The sequence below is a fragment of the Pseudophryne corroboree genome, chromosome 12, assembly GCF_028390025.1.
Source record: "Pseudophryne corroboree isolate aPseCor3 chromosome 12, aPseCor3.hap2, whole genome shotgun sequence".
NCBI lineage: Eukaryota > Metazoa > Chordata > Amphibia > Anura > Myobatrachidae > Pseudophryne > Pseudophryne corroboree.
In genome coordinates this window covers 37,669,582-37,688,552 of record NC_086455.1, presented here as the reverse complement: position 1 = coordinate 37,688,552, position 18,971 = coordinate 37,669,582, and the positions used below count along the sequence as shown (strand labels likewise).

General features: G+C 44.3%; 1 protein-coding gene across 1 annotated transcript in view; it reads left to right on the top strand.

Moving 5' to 3' along the window:
* The window catches only part of NUSAP1 (nucleolar and spindle associated protein 1), a 61,831-nt gene that overhangs the window by 32,577 nt on the left and 10,283 nt on the right, over positions 1-18,971 (top strand). The window contains exons 5-8 of the mRNA XM_063947347.1: positions 3,573-3,662; positions 3,743-3,855; positions 11,501-11,673; positions 14,223-14,356. Coding sequence (XP_063803417.1) covers positions 3,573-3,662; positions 3,743-3,855; positions 11,501-11,673; positions 14,223-14,356 — 510 coding nt within the window. The remainder of the gene's footprint in view (positions 1-3,572; positions 3,663-3,742; positions 3,856-11,500; positions 11,674-14,222; positions 14,357-18,971) is intronic.

Below are 18,971 nucleotides of genomic sequence, written 5' to 3'. Positions count from 1 at the left end.
AGGCTCCTGAAGTCTGCTTTACCAAGGTCTCCCTCCGACAAGGAGGCAGTATGGGAAAAAATTCACAAGCTGTATTCCCAGCAGGTGATAATTAAATTACCCCTCCTACTACAAGAAAAGGGGTATTATTCCACACTATATTGTGGTACTGAAGCCAGAAGGCTAGGTGAGACTTATTCTAAATCTAAAAAATTTTTGAACACTTACAAAGGTTCAAATCAAGATGGAGTCACTCAGAGCAGTGATAACGAACAGGAAGAAGGGGACTATATAGTGTCCCGGGACATCAGGGATGCTTACCTCTATGTCCCAAATTTGCCCTTCTCACTAAGGGTACCTCAGGTTCGTGGTGCAGAACTGTCACTATCAGTTTCAGACGCTGCCGTTTGGATTGTCCACGGCACCCCGGGTCTTTACTAAGGTAATGGCCGAAATGATGATTCTTCTTCGAAGAAAAGGCGTCTTAATTATCCCTTACTTGGACGATCTCCTGATAAGGGCATAGTCCAGGGAACAGTTGGAGGTAGGAGTAGCACTATCTCGGATACTGCTACAACAGCACGGGTGGATTCTAAATATTCCAAAATCGCAGCTGATCCCGACGACACGTCTGCTGTGCCTAGGGATGATTCTGGACACAGTCCAGAAAAAGGTGTTTCTCCCGAAAGAGAAAGCCAGGGAGTTATCCGAGCTAGTCAGGAACCTCCTAAAAACAGTGCATCATTGCACAAGGGTCCTGGTAGAAAATGGTGGCTTCCTACGAAGCAATTCCATTCGGCAGATTTCACGCAAGAACTTTTCAGTGGGATCTGCTGGACAAATGGTCCGGATCGCATCTTCAGATGCATCAGCGGATAACCCTATATCCAAGGGTGTCTCTCCTGTGGTGGTTATAGAGTGCTCATCTTCTAGAGGGCCGCAGATTCGGCATTCAGGATTGGATGCTGGTGACCACGGAGCCCAGCCCGAGAGGCTGGGGAGCAGTCACACAAAGAAAAAAATTTCCAGGGAGTGTGATCAAGTCTGGAGACTTTTCTCCACATAAATATACTGGAGCTAAGGGTAAATTTATAATGCTCTAAGCTTAGCAAGACCTCTGCTTCAAGGTCAGCCGGTATTGATCCAGTGGGAAAAACATCACGGCAGTCGCCCACGTAAACAGACAGGGCGACACAAGAAGCAGGAGGGCAATGGCAAAAACTGCAAGGACTTTTCGCTGGGCGGAAAATCATGTGATAGCACTGTCAGCAGTGTTTCATCACGGGAATGGAAACTGGGAAGCAGACTTCCTCAGCAGGCACGACCTCCACCCGGGAGAGTGGAAACTTCATCGGGAAGTTTTTTCCACATGATTGTAAACCGTTGGGAAATACCAAAGGTGGACATGATGGCGTCCCGTCTGAACAAAAAACGGGACAGGTATTGCGCCAGGTCAAGAGACCCTCAGGCAATAGCTGTGGACGTTCTGGTAACACCGTGGGTGTACCAGTCGGTGTATGTGTTCCCTCCTCTGCTTCTCATACCTAAGGTGCTGAGAATTATAAGACGTAGAGGAGTAAGAACTATACTCATGGCTCCGGATTGGCCAAGAAGGACTTGGTACCCGGAACTTCAAGAGATGTTTACAGAGGTCTTTTGGCCTCTGCCGCTAAGAAGGGACTTGCTTCAGCAAGTACCATGTCTGTTCCAAGACTTACCGCAGCTGCGTTTGTTGGCATGGCGGTGGAACGCCGGATCCTAAGGGAAAAAGGCATTCCGGAAGAGGTCATTCCTACCCTGGTCAAAGCCAGAAAGGAGGTGACCGCACAACATTATCACCACATGTGGCGAAAATATGTTGCGTGGTGTGAGGCCAGGAAGGCCCCACAAAGAAATTTCAACTCTGTCGATTCCTGCATTTCCTGCAAACAGGAGTGTCTATGGGCCTCAAATTGGGGTCCATTAAGGTTCAAATTTCGGCCCTGTCAATTTTCTTCCAGAAAGAATTGGCTTCAGTTCCTGAAGTCCAGAACTTTGTCAAGGGAGTATTGCATATACAACCCTCTTTTGTGCCTCCAGTGGCACTGTGGGATCTCAACGTAGTTCTGGGATTCTTCAAATCACATTGGTTTAAAACCAGTCAAATCTGTGGATTTGAAGCATCTCACATGAAAAGTGACCATGTTCTTGGCCCTGGCCTGGACCAGGCGAGTGTCAAATTGGTGGTTTTTTTCTCAAAAAAGCCCATATTTGTTTGTCCATTCGGACAGGGCAGAGCTGCGGACTCGTCCCCAGTTCTCTCCCTAAGGTGGTGTCAGTGTTTCACCTGAACCAGCTTATTGTGGTGCCTTGCACCTACTAGGGACTTGGAGGACTCCAAGTTGCTAGATGTTGTCAGGGCCCTGAAAATATAGGTTCCAGGACGGCTGGAGTCAGGAAAACTGACTTGCTGTTATCCTGTATGCACCCAACAAACTGGGTGCTCTTGCTTTTAAGCAGACTATTGCTAGTTGGATGTGTAATACAATTCAGCTTGCACATTCTGTGGCAGGCCTGCCACAGCCAAAATATGTAAATGCCCATTCCACAAGGAAGGTGGGCTCATCTTGGGCGGCTGCCCGAGGGGTCTCGACTTTACAACTTTGCCGAGCGGTTATTTAGTCAGGGGCAAACACGTTTGTAAAATCCTACAAATTTGATACCCTGGCTAAGGAGGACCTGGAGTTCTCTCATTTGGTGCTGCAGAGTCATCCGCACTCTCCCGCCCGTTTGGGAGCTTTGGTATAATCCCCATGGTCCTTTCAGGAACCCCAGCATCCACTAGGACGATAGAGAAAATAAGAATTTACTTAGCGATAATTCTATTTCTCGGAGTCCGTAGTGGATGCTGGGCGCCCATCCCAAGTGCGGATTATCTGCAATACTTGTACATAGTTACAAAAATCGGGTTATTATTGTTGTGAGCCATCTTTTCAGAGGCTTCGCTGTTATCATACTGTTAACTGGGTTTAGATCACAAGTTGTACGGTGTGATTGGTGTGGCTGGTATGAGTCTTACCCGGGATTCAAAATTCCTCCCTTATTGTGTACGCTCGTCCGGGCACAGTACCTAACTGGCTTGGAGGAGGGTCATAGGGGGAGGAGCCAGTGCACACCACCTGATCGGAAAGCTTTACTTTTGTGCCCTGTCTCCTGCGGAGCCGCTATTCCCCATGGTCCTTTCAGGAACCCCAGCATCCACTACGGACTCCGAGAAATAGAATTATCGGTAAGTAAATTCTTATTTTATACTGTGTGATTAATATTTAAATGTATTTTTGTAAACAGACATTCTTAAAATCCCGGGCAATGCCGGGTGCTCCAGCTCGTTTGTTATATATCCGTAGTTCATCATAGTGCAGTATTTTTATGCAGTTGATGGGGCAAAGATGTGGGATTTGTCAAAAGAGCTGGGTATTTTGGGGTTTTGGTTTTTTTTTTCACGATTGAATTACGGCATTGTCTGCTGTTCACTAGTAATTGTACAATTTGGGATTTTGGTAGAATTTGAGAGAAGCATTTTCATTTACACCTGGTTTGTTTTGCACGAACAGCTAAAGCCACCATCAGTGCACCACCAGGTGGGAAGATTCCAAGATACACGGGTCGGTTATCAAAGTCTGGATCAAAACCATCAACTCCAAGTAAGTACATTAAAACAAGGCGCTGTTGTTGAAGTAATTTTATATTAAGGAAAATGCGTATTTTTGTGTTTATTCTACAGACTTTAAAAAGCTGCACGAGGCCCACTTCCAGAAGATGGAGTCAATAGACAGATACGTGGAACGAAAACGGAAGCGTTTAGAAGCAGTGAGCATTAGCATTCAAGAAGTAAAGGTACAACTAAATGAGGATTATCTTCCTTTTTGTACATAAATCCTTTTCATGCAGAGTTTATTCTAAAATGGTCACATTAAAAAATGAAATAAAAATGAAAGAATGTAGAACATAAGAATAAGTGAAGGAAAAGTTTGTTGCATGGGTATTATTTATTCAAGGCTTTGTTCAGCTTGTGTTTTCTTTTGAGGAACCCCACTCTTTCAAATGAGGGCCCCCACGAGTATTGAAGCTAGGATGAGGGCAAATCCTCTCACCATACCTGGACTTCTTAATGACATGTATAGTGTAGGGGGCTATTGTCTGGTGATTTACCAAATAACTTCTTAAAGGGCACAGGTCAAGCTCTTTCAAACAAGCATACTTTGTTCTGTAGTTGGCAGAATGAGGTGGGATAGAGCAATTTCTGTGCGCCCCCTCCATTTCCAGACTTTCTACAACTGTATTTCACTAGGTCATCAAGCCACAGACTCTTCTCAGCTTCTGGTGGTCCTTAGCACTGAAGGGATTAAGAGGGGAAGAAGCAGACCATATGCTTTCCTCCTTATCAGTTGTGGAAGTTACTCGGCCAATCCTGAATCATACCTGACAGGAAATATCAATTTCCATGCAGAGTAGATGTTCTTTATCCTCTAGCGCAATATGGGAATCTTTGCCAAAGATGAATGAACCTTAAACACTGCCTCTGCCGATATTGCCTTGTTCCCTTTAGGGCCAGGCTGTACTTATTCTACAGATAGTTTTACTGATTCTGTAAGGAAACACCACCGCTACAAACTGTTGTCCAAATGACTGAACAGGCTTATTCCATATGCTCTTCTAGCTGTTAATGTGGGTCTATACAGGTACATGTTCCAACTATAGATCCTCTTCAGAGCTGCTTCACATTGCTGCCGTGTTTGTTGGGATGGGAAAAATGTGAAAATACCCAGCCATCATCAGTCAAACTGAAATCCTTTCACGTTACAAGTGGCCTTATCCAGTTCACTCCCATAGCTCACCATGGGAGTAATATGTATGAATGTTGAACATGTAATACCATTTCTGTCAAACTGATGTTCTACCAATTTTATTCCTTTCCTCCATTACCCTTAAACCCGATACACCTGTATTAAGGTCACATAACTATTATTTCTACAGCGGGGTACACTGTGTGTTCTGCAGGGAAAACATCAGGTGTAGAGTGGATCGTGAATCCAGAGAGGCACCAACAGGTTAAAGCTTTAGGCTGTCACAGGATGCATTGTGGGGCCTCATATATAACCCTGCCTCCAGGCACTGTGAGCTCAGTTTCGAGTTGGTGCCCGTAGAAGCAGGTCACTAACAGGAGGGTTGCGCTGGGCAGCACTGATATGTCATTCAGCGCTGCTTCTCCGTCACCTCTCAAGCGGCGTTGTATACTCCCGCGGCCTGTTCCCGGGTACTTGCGGCGGAGACCAACTTTAGTAACAGTGCAAAGAAGTGGTCACATATGGGCCGAAACATTGAAGTAAAGCACGTTACTTTTCACTAAATACGGAGTCCGGGAGTGACGCTTCTGTATATATATATAGATATAGATGCAAACCGATATAACAACTAGTACTGCGCTTAGAAGCCTTTTTTTTGTAGTTCTTATTCACTATAGTTAGTTCTCTGTACCAGATGTTATTTATCTCCTGGTGAGTTCGGCAGCTCCCCACAGAATGGTCCTCTGCCTGAAAGGGGGTCTATTGAATAGATATGGAAAAATGGTTTACTTGGGGGGCGCCTATTCATAAGCTTTCTATAGATTATTCCTTTTACATTTATCAGAAAGGGTCTTAAATTATTCTAGATACCACGGTAAGTGATTCATTGAGTACAACCAAATTCAATGGTTACAACATATAGACTATTAAAAGCATGTAGAAATACACATAAAATATTTAATAAAACATTATTCCATAATAATGGTATGAATAATAGGGATAATTGGCAGATGTATTAACTTGGAGAAGGCATGAGGAATTGATAAACCAGTGATATGTGCAAGGTGATGAAGGCACCAGCCAATCAGCTCCCATATGTAAATTAACAGTTAGGATCTGATTGGCTGTTGCGTTTATCACCTTGCACATATCACTGGTTTATCACTTCCTTATGCCTTCTCCAGGTTAATACATCTGCCCCAGAGTGTTTCCTTTTGTTTCTGGATCTTGGTAATCAATCCGTAAAGCACCAGATATATAATATTATATAGTTCAGTGCAGTTTTATTGTAATATAATAATTATCTGCATTGCTAATGTGACTGTGTACCTGTATCTGCTGTGAGGTTTCACTTTCAGTGTTTCCCAGAAATCTATCACTATATTCTGTACCCTAAGGGACTAGGTGCGTCAGGGTCGTTTATATAGTGCGTCACAGTATTTACCTATTACGTTTATTCTACTGTGTACTGGGTCACATAATACCGGATTTATTCGCAGGTATTATACTCTATCTGGCTTCATCGTACTAAACCTCTGTGTTGCATTTGTGTACAATATCCAACAGAAAGGGCAGTAAGTCTGTGTGGATGCTCCTGCATCATGCAGAGCATGCGCCAAGGATTTACCAGAGGGGGAAGCTGTGTATGATGGTCCGTGGCTCCTGTAACCAATTGAGCCACCCTGGGCCACGCTCTCAAACCTACTGGGTACTCTAGTGCAGTGGTTCTCAAACTCTGTCCTCAGGACCCCACACGGTTCACACTTTCCATGTCACCCAGCAGCTGCACTGTGTATCACCAACTGTCACATTTTAAAAATGTACAGGTGACCTGCAAACATGAACTGTGTGGGGTCCTGAGGACCAAGTTTGAGAACCTGTGCTCTAGTGGAACGCCTAACGCCCCCTATGGGACCACCATTACAGCCTCAAATAGTCCCTATGGTCAATCCGCCTTCGGTGGACAACCTGTCTAACCAGTTGCAGCAGTTGACTCATTCCTTGGTCAGACAAAAATCTACCCCAGGTGTGTCTCTGGGTCATCTAAGCGGGCTGCTTCCTCCTCAAAATCCACAAATCTCTCCGATGTTTCATCTGAAGAGGAGGGGGAACATACTGTCCTGTCAGACACTGAATCAGGCGTTTCTGATGAGGATTTTACATTGCAAGTTGACGTCCCTGCTCTAGTGGTTGCTATTAAGCAAATGCTACATATCACTGATGAGGATTTCACTACTGTCACCAAGAAAGCTGACATGTTTAAACGACAGAAGGTGGCTAAAAATCTATTACCCCATTCTGACCATTTGGTAGACATCAGGCAGGAACCCTGGTCTAATCCAGGGAAGAAATCCCCTGCTCTCCAAACGGGCCTTAGCTCGCAATCCTCTCCCGGCAGTTATGTAACAAGTGGGAAAATTCACAGCCGGTGGATTCAAATATCACTCGCCTAGTGGTGTCATCCACTCTGCCTGTCGCCACTGTCACTTCTCTGAAAGAACAGACATAAGCGTGTGGAGCGTTGCCTGAAATCTATTTACTCCCTGACAGGTGCTGTACATAGACCCACTATTGCTGCCTCCTGGGTTGCTAAAGATATTGAAGCATGGGTTCAGGCATTAGAGGAAGAGCTGCCCAAGGATATATCGGATAATACCGGTCTCATCACTACCGCCTCTTATATTCAAGAGGCGTCCTCTGAGGCGGGTGTGTTGGCGGCCAAGGCGTAGACTACGTCTGTCCTGGCTCGCCGCAGTCTGTGGTTGAGGTCATGGAAGGTGGACCTGGACTCCAAAAAGACCTTGGAGGTAATCCCTTTTACGGGAGACATCTTGTTTGCGGAAGAACTAAATAAAATCGTGTCTGATCTGGCGGCTGCTAAGACTGCCTTTCTCCCAAATACTAATCCTTCTGCACAGAAGGCAAAAGGTACCACCTTTCGTTCCTTTCGACCTCAAAGGAAAGCAAAAGGTCAGGCATACGCGAGACAATCTCGTGCTTCCAAATCCACTAGCCCAAGGCAAAACAGTCCTGGGCGGCCCGTCAGCCTGCTTCTAAACAAGACAAGCCTGACTCTGCAGCAGGTTGTGAGTTCCCCCCTGGACACAGGAGTGGTAGTGCCGGTGCCTTTGTCCCAAAGGGGCAATGGTTACTACTTGTCCCTATTTCTAGCTTTGAAACCCAATGGGTCATTCCGGCCTATACTCAACCTCAAATCACTAAACAAGTTTGTGAGAGTGTCCAAGTTCCGTATGGAGACGCTGCGCTCAATTGTGCTGGCGATGGAACCAGGAGACTATATGGTATCCCTGAATATTCAGGATGCGTACCTGCATATACCTGTTGCCAAGTCACATCAGCAGTATCTGCGGTTTCTATTGGCAACCTATACTATCAGTTCCAGGCTCTGCCATTTGGATTGGCTACGGCTCCTCAGATCTTCACCAAGGTCATGGCCATAATGACTGCACATCTCCGTCGCCAGGGAGTCAGGATACTGCCGCATTTGGACGACTTGCTGATCCTGTCAAACTCCTACGATGTCCTCAGTCATCTACAACTGACGGTAAGCTTCCTACAAGCCCACAGGTGGCTCATCATTTGGAAGAAAGCCTCGCTGGTCCCAGCTCGGGGCATGGTGCACCTGGGGGTACTTCTGGACACACACAGTCAACGTCTGTCCTTGTCTCCGGAGAAAGTCCTGAAGCTTCAGGACAGGATAAGATGCTTCCTCTGTCGCCTCAGAGTGTCGATACACTTGGCGATTCAAGTACTTGGCCTGATAGTGTCTTCATCCAACATGGTAGAGTACGCTCAATTTTATTCCTGCCCTCTGCAGAGGTTAATCCTTTCCAAGTGGGACGGCCTACCTCATCGGATCAGATCTCACATGATTACCTTGACTCCGGAGGTTCGTCATTAGCTGACCTGGTCCAGCAATTGAGCAGGGGTCATCTCTTCTAGATCCCCGACTGGGTCCTGCTAACGACGGATGTCAGTCTGCGAGGATGCTGTGCGGTGTTGGAGCAACACTCTTTCCAGGGTCGTTGAACCAAGGAGGAGTCCCTCCTCCCGATAAACATTCTGGAACTGCGGGTGGTGTTCAATCGTTAACTCTCGCCCTGCCTCTGGTACAGAACAGGCCTGTTCAAGTACGGTCAGACAACTCCTCCATGGTGGCATACATCAACCATCAAGGTGGCACTCGAAGCCGCATGGCAATGTTGTAAGTGTCAAAAATCCTTCAATGGGCAGAACGCCATCTACCAGCAGTATCGACAGTGTTCATTCCGGGGGTCCTAAACTAGGAAGCGGACTTCCTCAGTTGCCAGGACATACACGCCGGAGAGTGGAGTCTTCTTCTGAAAGTCTTTCAACTCCTAGTGGACACATGGGGCCTATCAGATGTTAACCTCATGGCATCTCGACACAATCACAAAGTTCCGACTTCGGATCAAGGACCAGGGATCCTCAAGCAGTGTTTGTGGACGTACAAGCCACTCCATGGAACTTTCGGCTGCCTTACTTGTTCCCTCCAGTGTCACTCCTGCCCAGGGTTCTGCGGAAGTTCAAGCAAGAAGGAGGAATACTACTTCTAGTCGCTCTGGCGTGGCCCAGACGGCATTGGTTCTCAGACCTGCAGGGTCTATCGACAGAGCGTTCTCTTCTACTTCATCTACGACCAGACCTCCTTGTACAAGGCCCTTGTCTCTATCCAGACTTGGCCAGACTGGCTTTGACGTCTTTGGCTCTTGATGCATTACTCCTGAGAGCCAAAGGATTTTCTGAGGCGGTCATTCAAACTGTTGATAGCCCGTAAGCTGACGTCTGCTCGGATCTATTATAGGGTCTGGTATTCTTACTTCACTTGGTGTGCTGATAAGAACTGTGATAAGTACAGATTCAGAACATCCAGAATCCGGGCTTTCCTGCAACAAGACCTGGACTTCGGCCTTCGTCTGGCCTCCCTCAAGGTTCACATAGCTGCCTTGTCAGTGTGGTTTCAGAGAAAAATTGCGTCTATACCCGACGTTCATACATTCACTCAGGGTGTGTTACGGATTCAGCCTCCCTATGTCCCTCCTGTGGCTCAATGGGCTTTGTCTGTTGTCCTAAATGCCCTGCAAGAGTCTACATTTGAACCTCTTGAGTCAGTGGACCTTTAATGGCTCACAGCCAAGGTCCTGTTTTCTGATGGCTATTGCTTCAGCTAGAAGGGTGTCGGACTTAGGCGCTTTGTCCTGTCGTCCACCCTTTCTTATATTCCATAGTGACCGGGCAGTTCTGAGATCTCGCCCAGGTTACTTACCTGAAGTGGTGTCTTCTTTCCACCTTCACCAAGAGATTGTGTTTCTGGCCTTTATCTCTTCTGACTTGACCCCCAAAGAGCAGTCTTTGGATGTGGTAAGGGCTCTCTGTATATATGTGGAGAGAACTGCCTCTATCAGGAGGTCAGATGCCCTGTTTGTACTACAGGTTGAGTATCCCATATCCAAATATTCCGAAATACAGAATATTCCAAAATAAGGAATTTTTTGAGTGAGACTGAGAAAGTGAAACCTTTGTTTTCTGATGGCTCAATGTACACAAACTTTGTTTAATACATAAAGTTATTAAAATTTTGTATTAAATGACCTTTTAGGCTGTGTATATGAAACATAAATGAATTGTGTGTACACATACTTTGTTTAATGTACTGTTATTAAAAATATTGGCTAAAATGACCTGTGTGTGTGTGTGTGTGTGTGTGTGTGTGTATATATAAGGTGTATATGAAACATAAATGCATTCTGTGCTTAGACTTGGGTCCCATCGCCAGGATATCTCATTGTGGTATGCAATTATTCCAAAATACGGAAAAATCCCATATCCAAAATACTTCTGGTCCCAAGCATTTTGGATAAGGGATACTCAACCTGTATTTGGTTTCCACATACGTGGCTAGCCTGCGAATAAGCAAACCTTGGCCAGATGGCTTAGAATGGTGATTGCACAAGCTTATGCACAGGCTGGTCTCCCAGCTCCTGCTGCTATCAAGGCCCATTCTACTGTCTGTTGGACCTTCTTGGGCGGGCCGCCGTGGCGCATCCGCAGAACAATTGTGCAAGGCGGCTACGTGGTCCTCAGTGAACATGTTCATCAGGTTCTATGCCTTTGATACTTCCGCCTCCCAGGATGCTTCCTTTGGACGCCGGGTTCTTATACCCGCTAAGGTGCATCCCCTCCCTGGAGGAACTGCTTTAGAACATCACCTGATGTTTTCCCTGTGTTACACAGTGTACCCCGCTGCAGAAAAGGAAAGTTATGGTAGACTTTACCATGTTTTTTTTTTTTTTTTCCTTTCTGCGAGGTACACTGGGTTCCACAGGGTGCCCACCCTGACACACCTAGCTTCTATGGGTTTGTATGGCATTAGCCGCTGGTCCCTTCTCCTGTCGTGAGACTGTGGTTCTATGTGACTAACATCTGCCTTCTCTCTTACTTGCTCCTACATTGGTCTGGTTAACGAAACTGAGCTCACAGTGCCTGGAGGTGGGGTTATAGAGGAGGCCCCACAATGCATCTTGGGACAGCCTAAAGCTTTAGCCTGTTGGTGCCTCTGGATCAAGATCCACTATACACCCGATGTTTTCCCTGTGGAACCCAGTGTACCTCGCAGAAAGAGTTAACAAATCTCCTTTTGTCTTATTTTTTAGAAGTCCTTACACAGCAAACCATCCCCTTCATCGTGGAAAAGTCCACTTCCTTCTGCAAAGACACCATCAAGTCAGAGACGTAGCGGACGTAGTAGTGTTGCCAGCAGGAGTATTCTGGTTGAGAAAACTGCGTTTAAGCCAACAACTTTTTCAACATCCAAAATGAATGTTCGGTAAATAAGCTTGAAAGCTGTTCTTAATTTAACGGAACCTAATTTTGTGTGTAACGGTTAACTGTGGAAAAAGTGTGTGTGATACAGATATAATAGATCTCTATATCCCTGTATAGCTATAGTCTAAAATGGGCGTGTCAAACTTATGTCCTTACAGCTGATCGGTGGAAGGTGTGCTGGTTGGTAAAGCATATGCTAGGGCTTTTAGTTTTGCAACCGCTGTAGGGCCACGAGTTTGACATGTCTGTTGTGAAATGTGTGTGGGTAGAATGTGTGTGTGATATAGACAGGTGTTTAGTCACTGATCTGTCTTCTGTTTTAAACAGGCTGATGAGCAGTTGCAGCTTTTTTTCTTTTAGATATTTAGGATTTTGCTATTTTATGGACTCTTTAAAATCCATTTGGTACCTGCTTCATTGACAGGTGTGGAATAGTATGGCTTGTTGGCCGTGTTAAGGTTATTGAGAAATGGTGACTAATAGGTTAATGTTGAGTAGTAGGCTTGCTGTATGATGAATCCCCTGGCTTTTGTTAACTGTGATTTCTAGTGTCTATAAACGCATGGAGGTAGCTTGTGTCTGGCAGATCTACTGATTGTGCAAACCAAATACGACTGCTTGCACACCTATTAACTTCACCTTTCCCGTAGCGCTATTCTGATTTCAGTGGATACATTTCTTAAGAATGCCATGTGTGGTTGATCTTCATGATATCCGGTCTCTAGGTCATCCACGCTTAGGTAGACATGCATTAGGTCAACGTGGTTACTAGGGCGACATGACAAAATGTTGACATGAGTTTTTCACAATTTTAATTTTTTTCTTAAAAATGTGTTTTTTTTTTTTTGTTTTTTTTTTTTACTTTTTCATACTTTACGATCCACGTGGATTAGAACTGGGTACGGTAACCTGTGCCGAGCGCAGCGGTAATGGAGCGAGGCACTTGTCCGAAGCATAGCGAGCCATGCGAGGGGACACAGTGCACTAATTGGGGTTCCCGGTCACACTACGAAGAAAACACCATTTTTTTTTTTCAACTCGTGTCGACCTTTTGTCATGTCGACCTAATGCTTGTGTCACCCTATTTCAGGTGTCGGCTTAGTTACTATCGACCATTAGTGATCGACCTAGACACGGTCGACATAAGTGTGGTCAACCCTATGTTCCACGCCCATCTACATTGTGGTGAAATGTTTCCTTAAACATGGATGGAAGGAAAGTAGAGGACATGGATCCGGGTTCACACCGTTAGTCTTCTTTCTTGGAGGACACCGTTGTGGACCGTGCTGTTTAATTTATTATATATCTGATAATTGCTCCCGGTGTGTTATATAGTATGCACCTTGAAAGTACTTTCATATATATTTGTTTTCAATAAACAAAAACAAAGTCAGAATTCCACATGTAGATAACGTAGAAGTGAAGTGTGGTGATCGGTCTGTTCCCACAATCTGTAAGCGTTATCAGTGACGTTGGGCAGTACAGAGCTCAGTTGAGCCTGGCGTGGTATGGCTTTCTAATAGTTAATCAAAGCGACCTCCCTGGTCCGTTACATTCCCACAATATTAATTCCACTCATGATTAGTATTTTAAAATCTGCCTCCACCACAAGGGAAGCTTCACTAGGAAGGTCTCCAGTTCTGCCCACTAATTCACATTTACCCGACTTATTAATATTCAAACAATTATGTAAAACATATCCAGTATGTAATATGTAAACTGACCAATACACATGCTTATGCATCCGTTTAAGAATCAACTGACACAAAACTAAATTAAATGAAAGTTTAATTTGAGTCTCATAATGCTTAATAGTTACAAAAATCTAATAAATGGACATACAGATTCTGATTATGTAACAAATAAAAATTGGAGAAATTTAAAGAAACAGGTCACTAAACCACTTAACTGACTATTTATTTCGCCAAAAACCGCTCCGAAATTGTCGGGTTTTTTTTACGAGTGAATTAGGTGAAGAACATGAATTTAACCCTATCCCAAATAATGATTTTAGTAAAAAAAAAAAGAAATCGATTTTGAAAGCCAGAACAGCCTCCAGGTATACAGGGGGGGTCTGGGGGTGGCTTGGGGAGGGGTTAATTTACACTCCCCAGCGGCTGTTTCCCTTTCCTGCCTCCGCTAACACTCTCTATCTGACTGGTCGCATCCTGTGCGACCAGGTCAGATATTGCCCTTGCAGGCATGGTCGCATCTGATGTGACCATGCCAGGCAAGTGGTTAAATAAAGAGAACTCTGCTTTTTGGACAGGACAAAGAAGTTCACGAGCGATCCCCATGTGTGATGGTGTGTCAGAATTGCACAGGTGCGTTACATATCTACAATATTACATAACTTACAACATCACACAAGCGCTTTTTACAGCTTACACTTACATTTGTGTCAGTATACAAAACTTATTGCTAAAATTGTGTGTCATAATAGAGTTCAGTGAACCACGTCTGTAAGTGTCTTGTTAAACAAATGTTGGTTGATTGTCGATTCCAGAATGGAAGGTTAGACAGTTTCTTACATTTTTGTTTACATTTTAGCTTTTCTGAAGGAACAAAAGATAATGAGCACAAACGCTCTCTGATAAAGACACCCGCTCGACGGTCCTCTCCCTTTGTGCCGTTTTCACCGAACGGTGATATTATCGGGAAGATTGTTCAAGAGCCTGACGCAGGTATGTGACGTGTTCCTAGTTCTTCCTTGTTTATTATATACAGATGGGGGCCACGCTAGTCGTGGCTCAGTCTGTTCCTGGGCGCGCCTAATGCAGAGAGCGTCTCCGTCCGGGTGGGTGCCCGTGACAGATGCGCCATATTCACTTGAATGGGAGAGCGTCTTTGTGCACTCCCAGCTAGGCGAACGGATAGCCTAGTCACGCCGGGAGTGCACGCCTGTGATGGAGGTGCACTGGATGATTGCGGCTCTATCTGTAGTGTTTGCAGTAAACTTGATTGTCATTGGCGATTTGTTCAACGGAACTAGAGTGCCATGGGCTACACTGGGCAACATGACTTTTTTTCACAACAGATCTGAATAGTGACTCTAGTGCAGTTTTAAATTCTGAATTCAAATATATGGTTACAATGTTTCCGGCAGACATACTCCGTCTGAGACGGGTACTTTTCTTGTTTTTCAGATTGTTTGACAGATCACAAAGAATACTACAATCTCTACATTTCCTGAAGTAATGGGCCCTACACACTGAAAGATTTCAGTGACCGATATGAGCGATAACTCGTTCATATCGTTCAGTGTGTAGGTACCAACAATGAACGGTGCGCGGCCCCGTGCTCGTTCATCGTTGGTGCCGTGTGCTTATGCATGCAGGCCAATATGGACAATCTCATCTATATTAGCTTGCACTGCTATAGAGCCGGGTGACGGGGGGAGTGAAGAAACTTCACTTCACCTGCCACCGGGTCGCCACTCTGCCGTATTGGCCGTCTGGCTGCTCGGCGGCGGGTCGCCGAGTCTGTAGGGCCCATAAGTGATGCAGAACTGAAAGAAGGAATTTTTCTAGGGCCGCAAATATGATGAGTTATAGATGAACATTTTCAGGAACTGTTAAATCCGCTGGAGAAAGCAGCCTGGTTGTCATTCAAAAATATCTTCATTTTTTTTTTCTTGGAAATCCTAAAGCAGAAAAATATTGTGATATAGTGCGTGATCTACTGAGTTCATACAAAGCTTATGGGATCTGGGGTCAAACTGGCCCACAGGGGCATGGGGATACCACCACTGCCTGAGGGCCCACCCCATCCCTAGGGATCAGGTTCTAGAGTGTGCACTTGAATTATACATACACTGTATTACACTGCAGTGTAATGTAGCATATTTTCTACAGTATATTGCTGTTATTAATCTGGTACATTACTATGCATAGACTAGCAGTATTTACTATATACATTTATCAAGGGACCAAGATCATGCACTCTAATGGTTAACCAGGCATTTATAGGAGCTGGCCACACACCAAAGCATGGGCCCCTACCACTGCGTTTTTTTCCCGGTGGTCCCTTCATGCCGCAGTTCAACAACGATGGGATGTCACATGTCTTTAAAAGTTCACTTCTTGGACTCCCACCTAAACTTCTTCCCAGAAAGTCTTGGGGCTGTAAGTGATGTGCATGGTGAGCGTTTCCATCCAGCAGATTTCTATGATGGCAAAGAGGTACCAAGGTAAATGGAGTTCCAGTATGCTGGCTGACTATTGCTGGACCATGAAGAGAGACATCCCAAAGGCAAAACATGCCCGAAAATCAACATCTACAACATCTGCAGCTTAATCTGTAGCGCAGGGCTACAAACATTAACTTTTCTTTTAACATCTACAACGGTTTAGGTCGGCCAGAGTGAGGTGTTTAGTGAAGGGCCCTACACACTTGGCGATAACTATGACAAATATGAACGATATCGTTAAGATATTAACAATACATTGTTCATATTGGTCAGTGTCTATGATTCAGCGATGAGTGGCCCCGCCGTCGTTCATCATTGATCTATCCTCATTTATACATGCAAGTCAATTTGGACGATACAGATGTATGTACTGTCATATCGTCCAGTGTGTAGGCAAAAACAGTCTGTGAAAAAATTGTTGGTTGCTAAAATTGCCTTGTGTGTAGGGCCCTTTAACGTTTAAACGTATGACAAAAAAAAATACCCTGACTAAAATCATCTGAATGCATATTTCAATCCAGCGCGAAAAATACACTTAGATTCAGTTTTATTTAGTTCTTGTGAATGAAAAAGTTTTTTATTTTTGTAGACCAGAGCGATCATTTAATTTTAGTTTTTCGGTATAAAGAAAATGTTGTATGTTTTCTATCTGCTCTGACATTTGGCAAAAACATAGCATACCATAAGCAGGATTGCTTATTACCCTTTATACTTTCTTGTTCTGATGTTGCACATCGTCATGGTGAGGTATATATGAGGTCTGAAAACTGTTTTCCTTATAACTGTAAACCACGCTCTAGCAATGGAGTCTATCGATCTACAGATAACATTTCATTTTCTTTGCGTTGATACGTTTTGACTTTTCTGTGTTATCTTAATGTTACCCGTTTGGATGAACATCCAAATTATTGATTGATAAATTAGGATGTGTTATTTTGCATTAGAAATGTGAATAGATATACAGTACTTTACACTAAGGGAAGAGGAATCTACAGTTAAGAATATACATGCTTGTTTCCAATTCTCTATAGAACTAGGAAGTTTTGGTCTAATTGCCTACTTAGAAGTGGAACCTTTACAGTCCCTAAGGAAGCTGACTGTCTGAATCCTTTTTAAAACGGAATAATTGTGTTGTATTTTTTATTTGCATCAATGGCATCATTGATTCATCAATGGCAAAAATACAAACTACCGAATATGCAGGTTTTTTTTGTAGCTTTGACAACGTTCCCCAGATGCACCAAGCTTCGGGAAGCTAAACATTCTGGAGCTTGGACACGATAAACAGACAGCAGATAGATGGCGTTGCCTAATAGAAGGCTCTGGGCTTCTCTCCACAACAATCTCCAAAATGGAATCCAAAAGTATAGCTCCTAATGTTCCTCGTGGCTCACGCGTATGCCGTCAGCCATACATGCGCAGGACTACTCCTGGGTCCTAAACCCAGAAGTCCCCACACCACGAAGGACAGTTCTTATCGGGAAAGCTGTCTTTTGCCTAAATCTACGTGCATACGGTGTTAATAAACACCGCTAAGCATGCGATCAGTTGCCTCTGGATTTTACATGCTCCTGAGCGTAACCACATCTTCTGTTCATTTCATCCTGGGCAGTAATAGGCTGATGCCATTGGCGCTTTTTTTGAACAAAAGCTTTCATTATAGCATCAATACTATGCGTTACTGGCAGTGACATAGCAATACTATTACTATACTACTCTGATTTGGGATCCGGTCTTTAGGTCGACCACTATTGGTCGACATGCACTAGATCAACATGGTCTATAGATCGACGTGGACAAGGTCGACATGGAAAAAGGTCGACATGAGTTTTTTTAATTAAAAAAATCATACTTTCCGATCCACGTGGACTACGATTTGGAAATAGTAACCTGTGCTGAGCGCAGCGGGGCACCTTGCCCGAAGCGAGCCATGCGAGGGGACACGGTGCTCTCATTGGGGTACCCTGTCACTTTACGCAGAAAACAACACCAAAAAGATGTAAAAACCTCATGTCGACCGTGTTCAGTGTCAACCTAATGACTGTCGACCTATTTCAAGTGGCTACCTAGTCACTGTCGACCGATAGTGGTAGATCTAATGACTGTCGACACTATGATCCACACCCATGTAATTTTATAAGTGACAGAGCATAGATGGAATAGAGTGACAGGGTAGGAGTAATAGTATATTAAATCTGTAATACTGTATACAGATGGGTCCATGTTTATCTTGGCCTTTAATAGGATTAACTGAGACTGGGCAGTCGGACTTAATCCCGTGCTGTATTGTTCTCTGTATTGTATTGCAGCTGAGAACAATAGATGAAGGGTTTATGTAAATAAACCATGGTGTGCCTAGGTGCAGCAAACTAGCCAAGATAACCGTGGACCCTTCTGTATTAGCTGAAGTACCTGCCGTTGCCCAGGTTTAAATTTCCCAGTTATGAAGTTGTCAGTTAGTTGGAGGTAACGTTCTACATATCAAAAATAGTAGCTTAGTAGCTTTTCCAACACACCCATGAGGTGTCTGCCCAATGTCATTTTTTTGGGGTGTCTCCAGTAGCCCTAATCCCCAGTTTTTCTGTTCAGTTTTATAATCCCTTTTCCATTGTGAGATGGGTTTAAAGTTGTTTCCTTCTATTATCAGTGTTGCTCTTCCAAGTCTTTCGGGTATACAACCTTTTTTTTTTTTTTTTTTTTGTCTTCCCACCTCCATTTCTGTCATTTGCGTTACTTGATTTATTTTTATGTCAGTTATTTCAGGTTGTTGAATTATGGTCCTTTCTGTCCGTTATTACAGTTCATTAAAGTTTTCATCCATATCCATCCAATGGAAGCCCCAGATCAGGCTCTCTGTGTCAAAGGTCTGACCGGGACACCAACCCCCCTAAAACCTGGGCAGGATCCAAGTGGACCAACTCGCATAGGGTTCATCTGAATCCTGCAGGGGTGTCAAAATGCATAAATGGGCAGACAAACAGTACAATTAATTTTATATACAAGATTGAACCTGATTGGTTGGTTTGTGCTTGGGTTTTTTTCTCCATTTTAAGACTGTCTGTCTGGTTTGTGTCTTCTGCATTTTGCTGGCATAAATTTATTTTATTTTT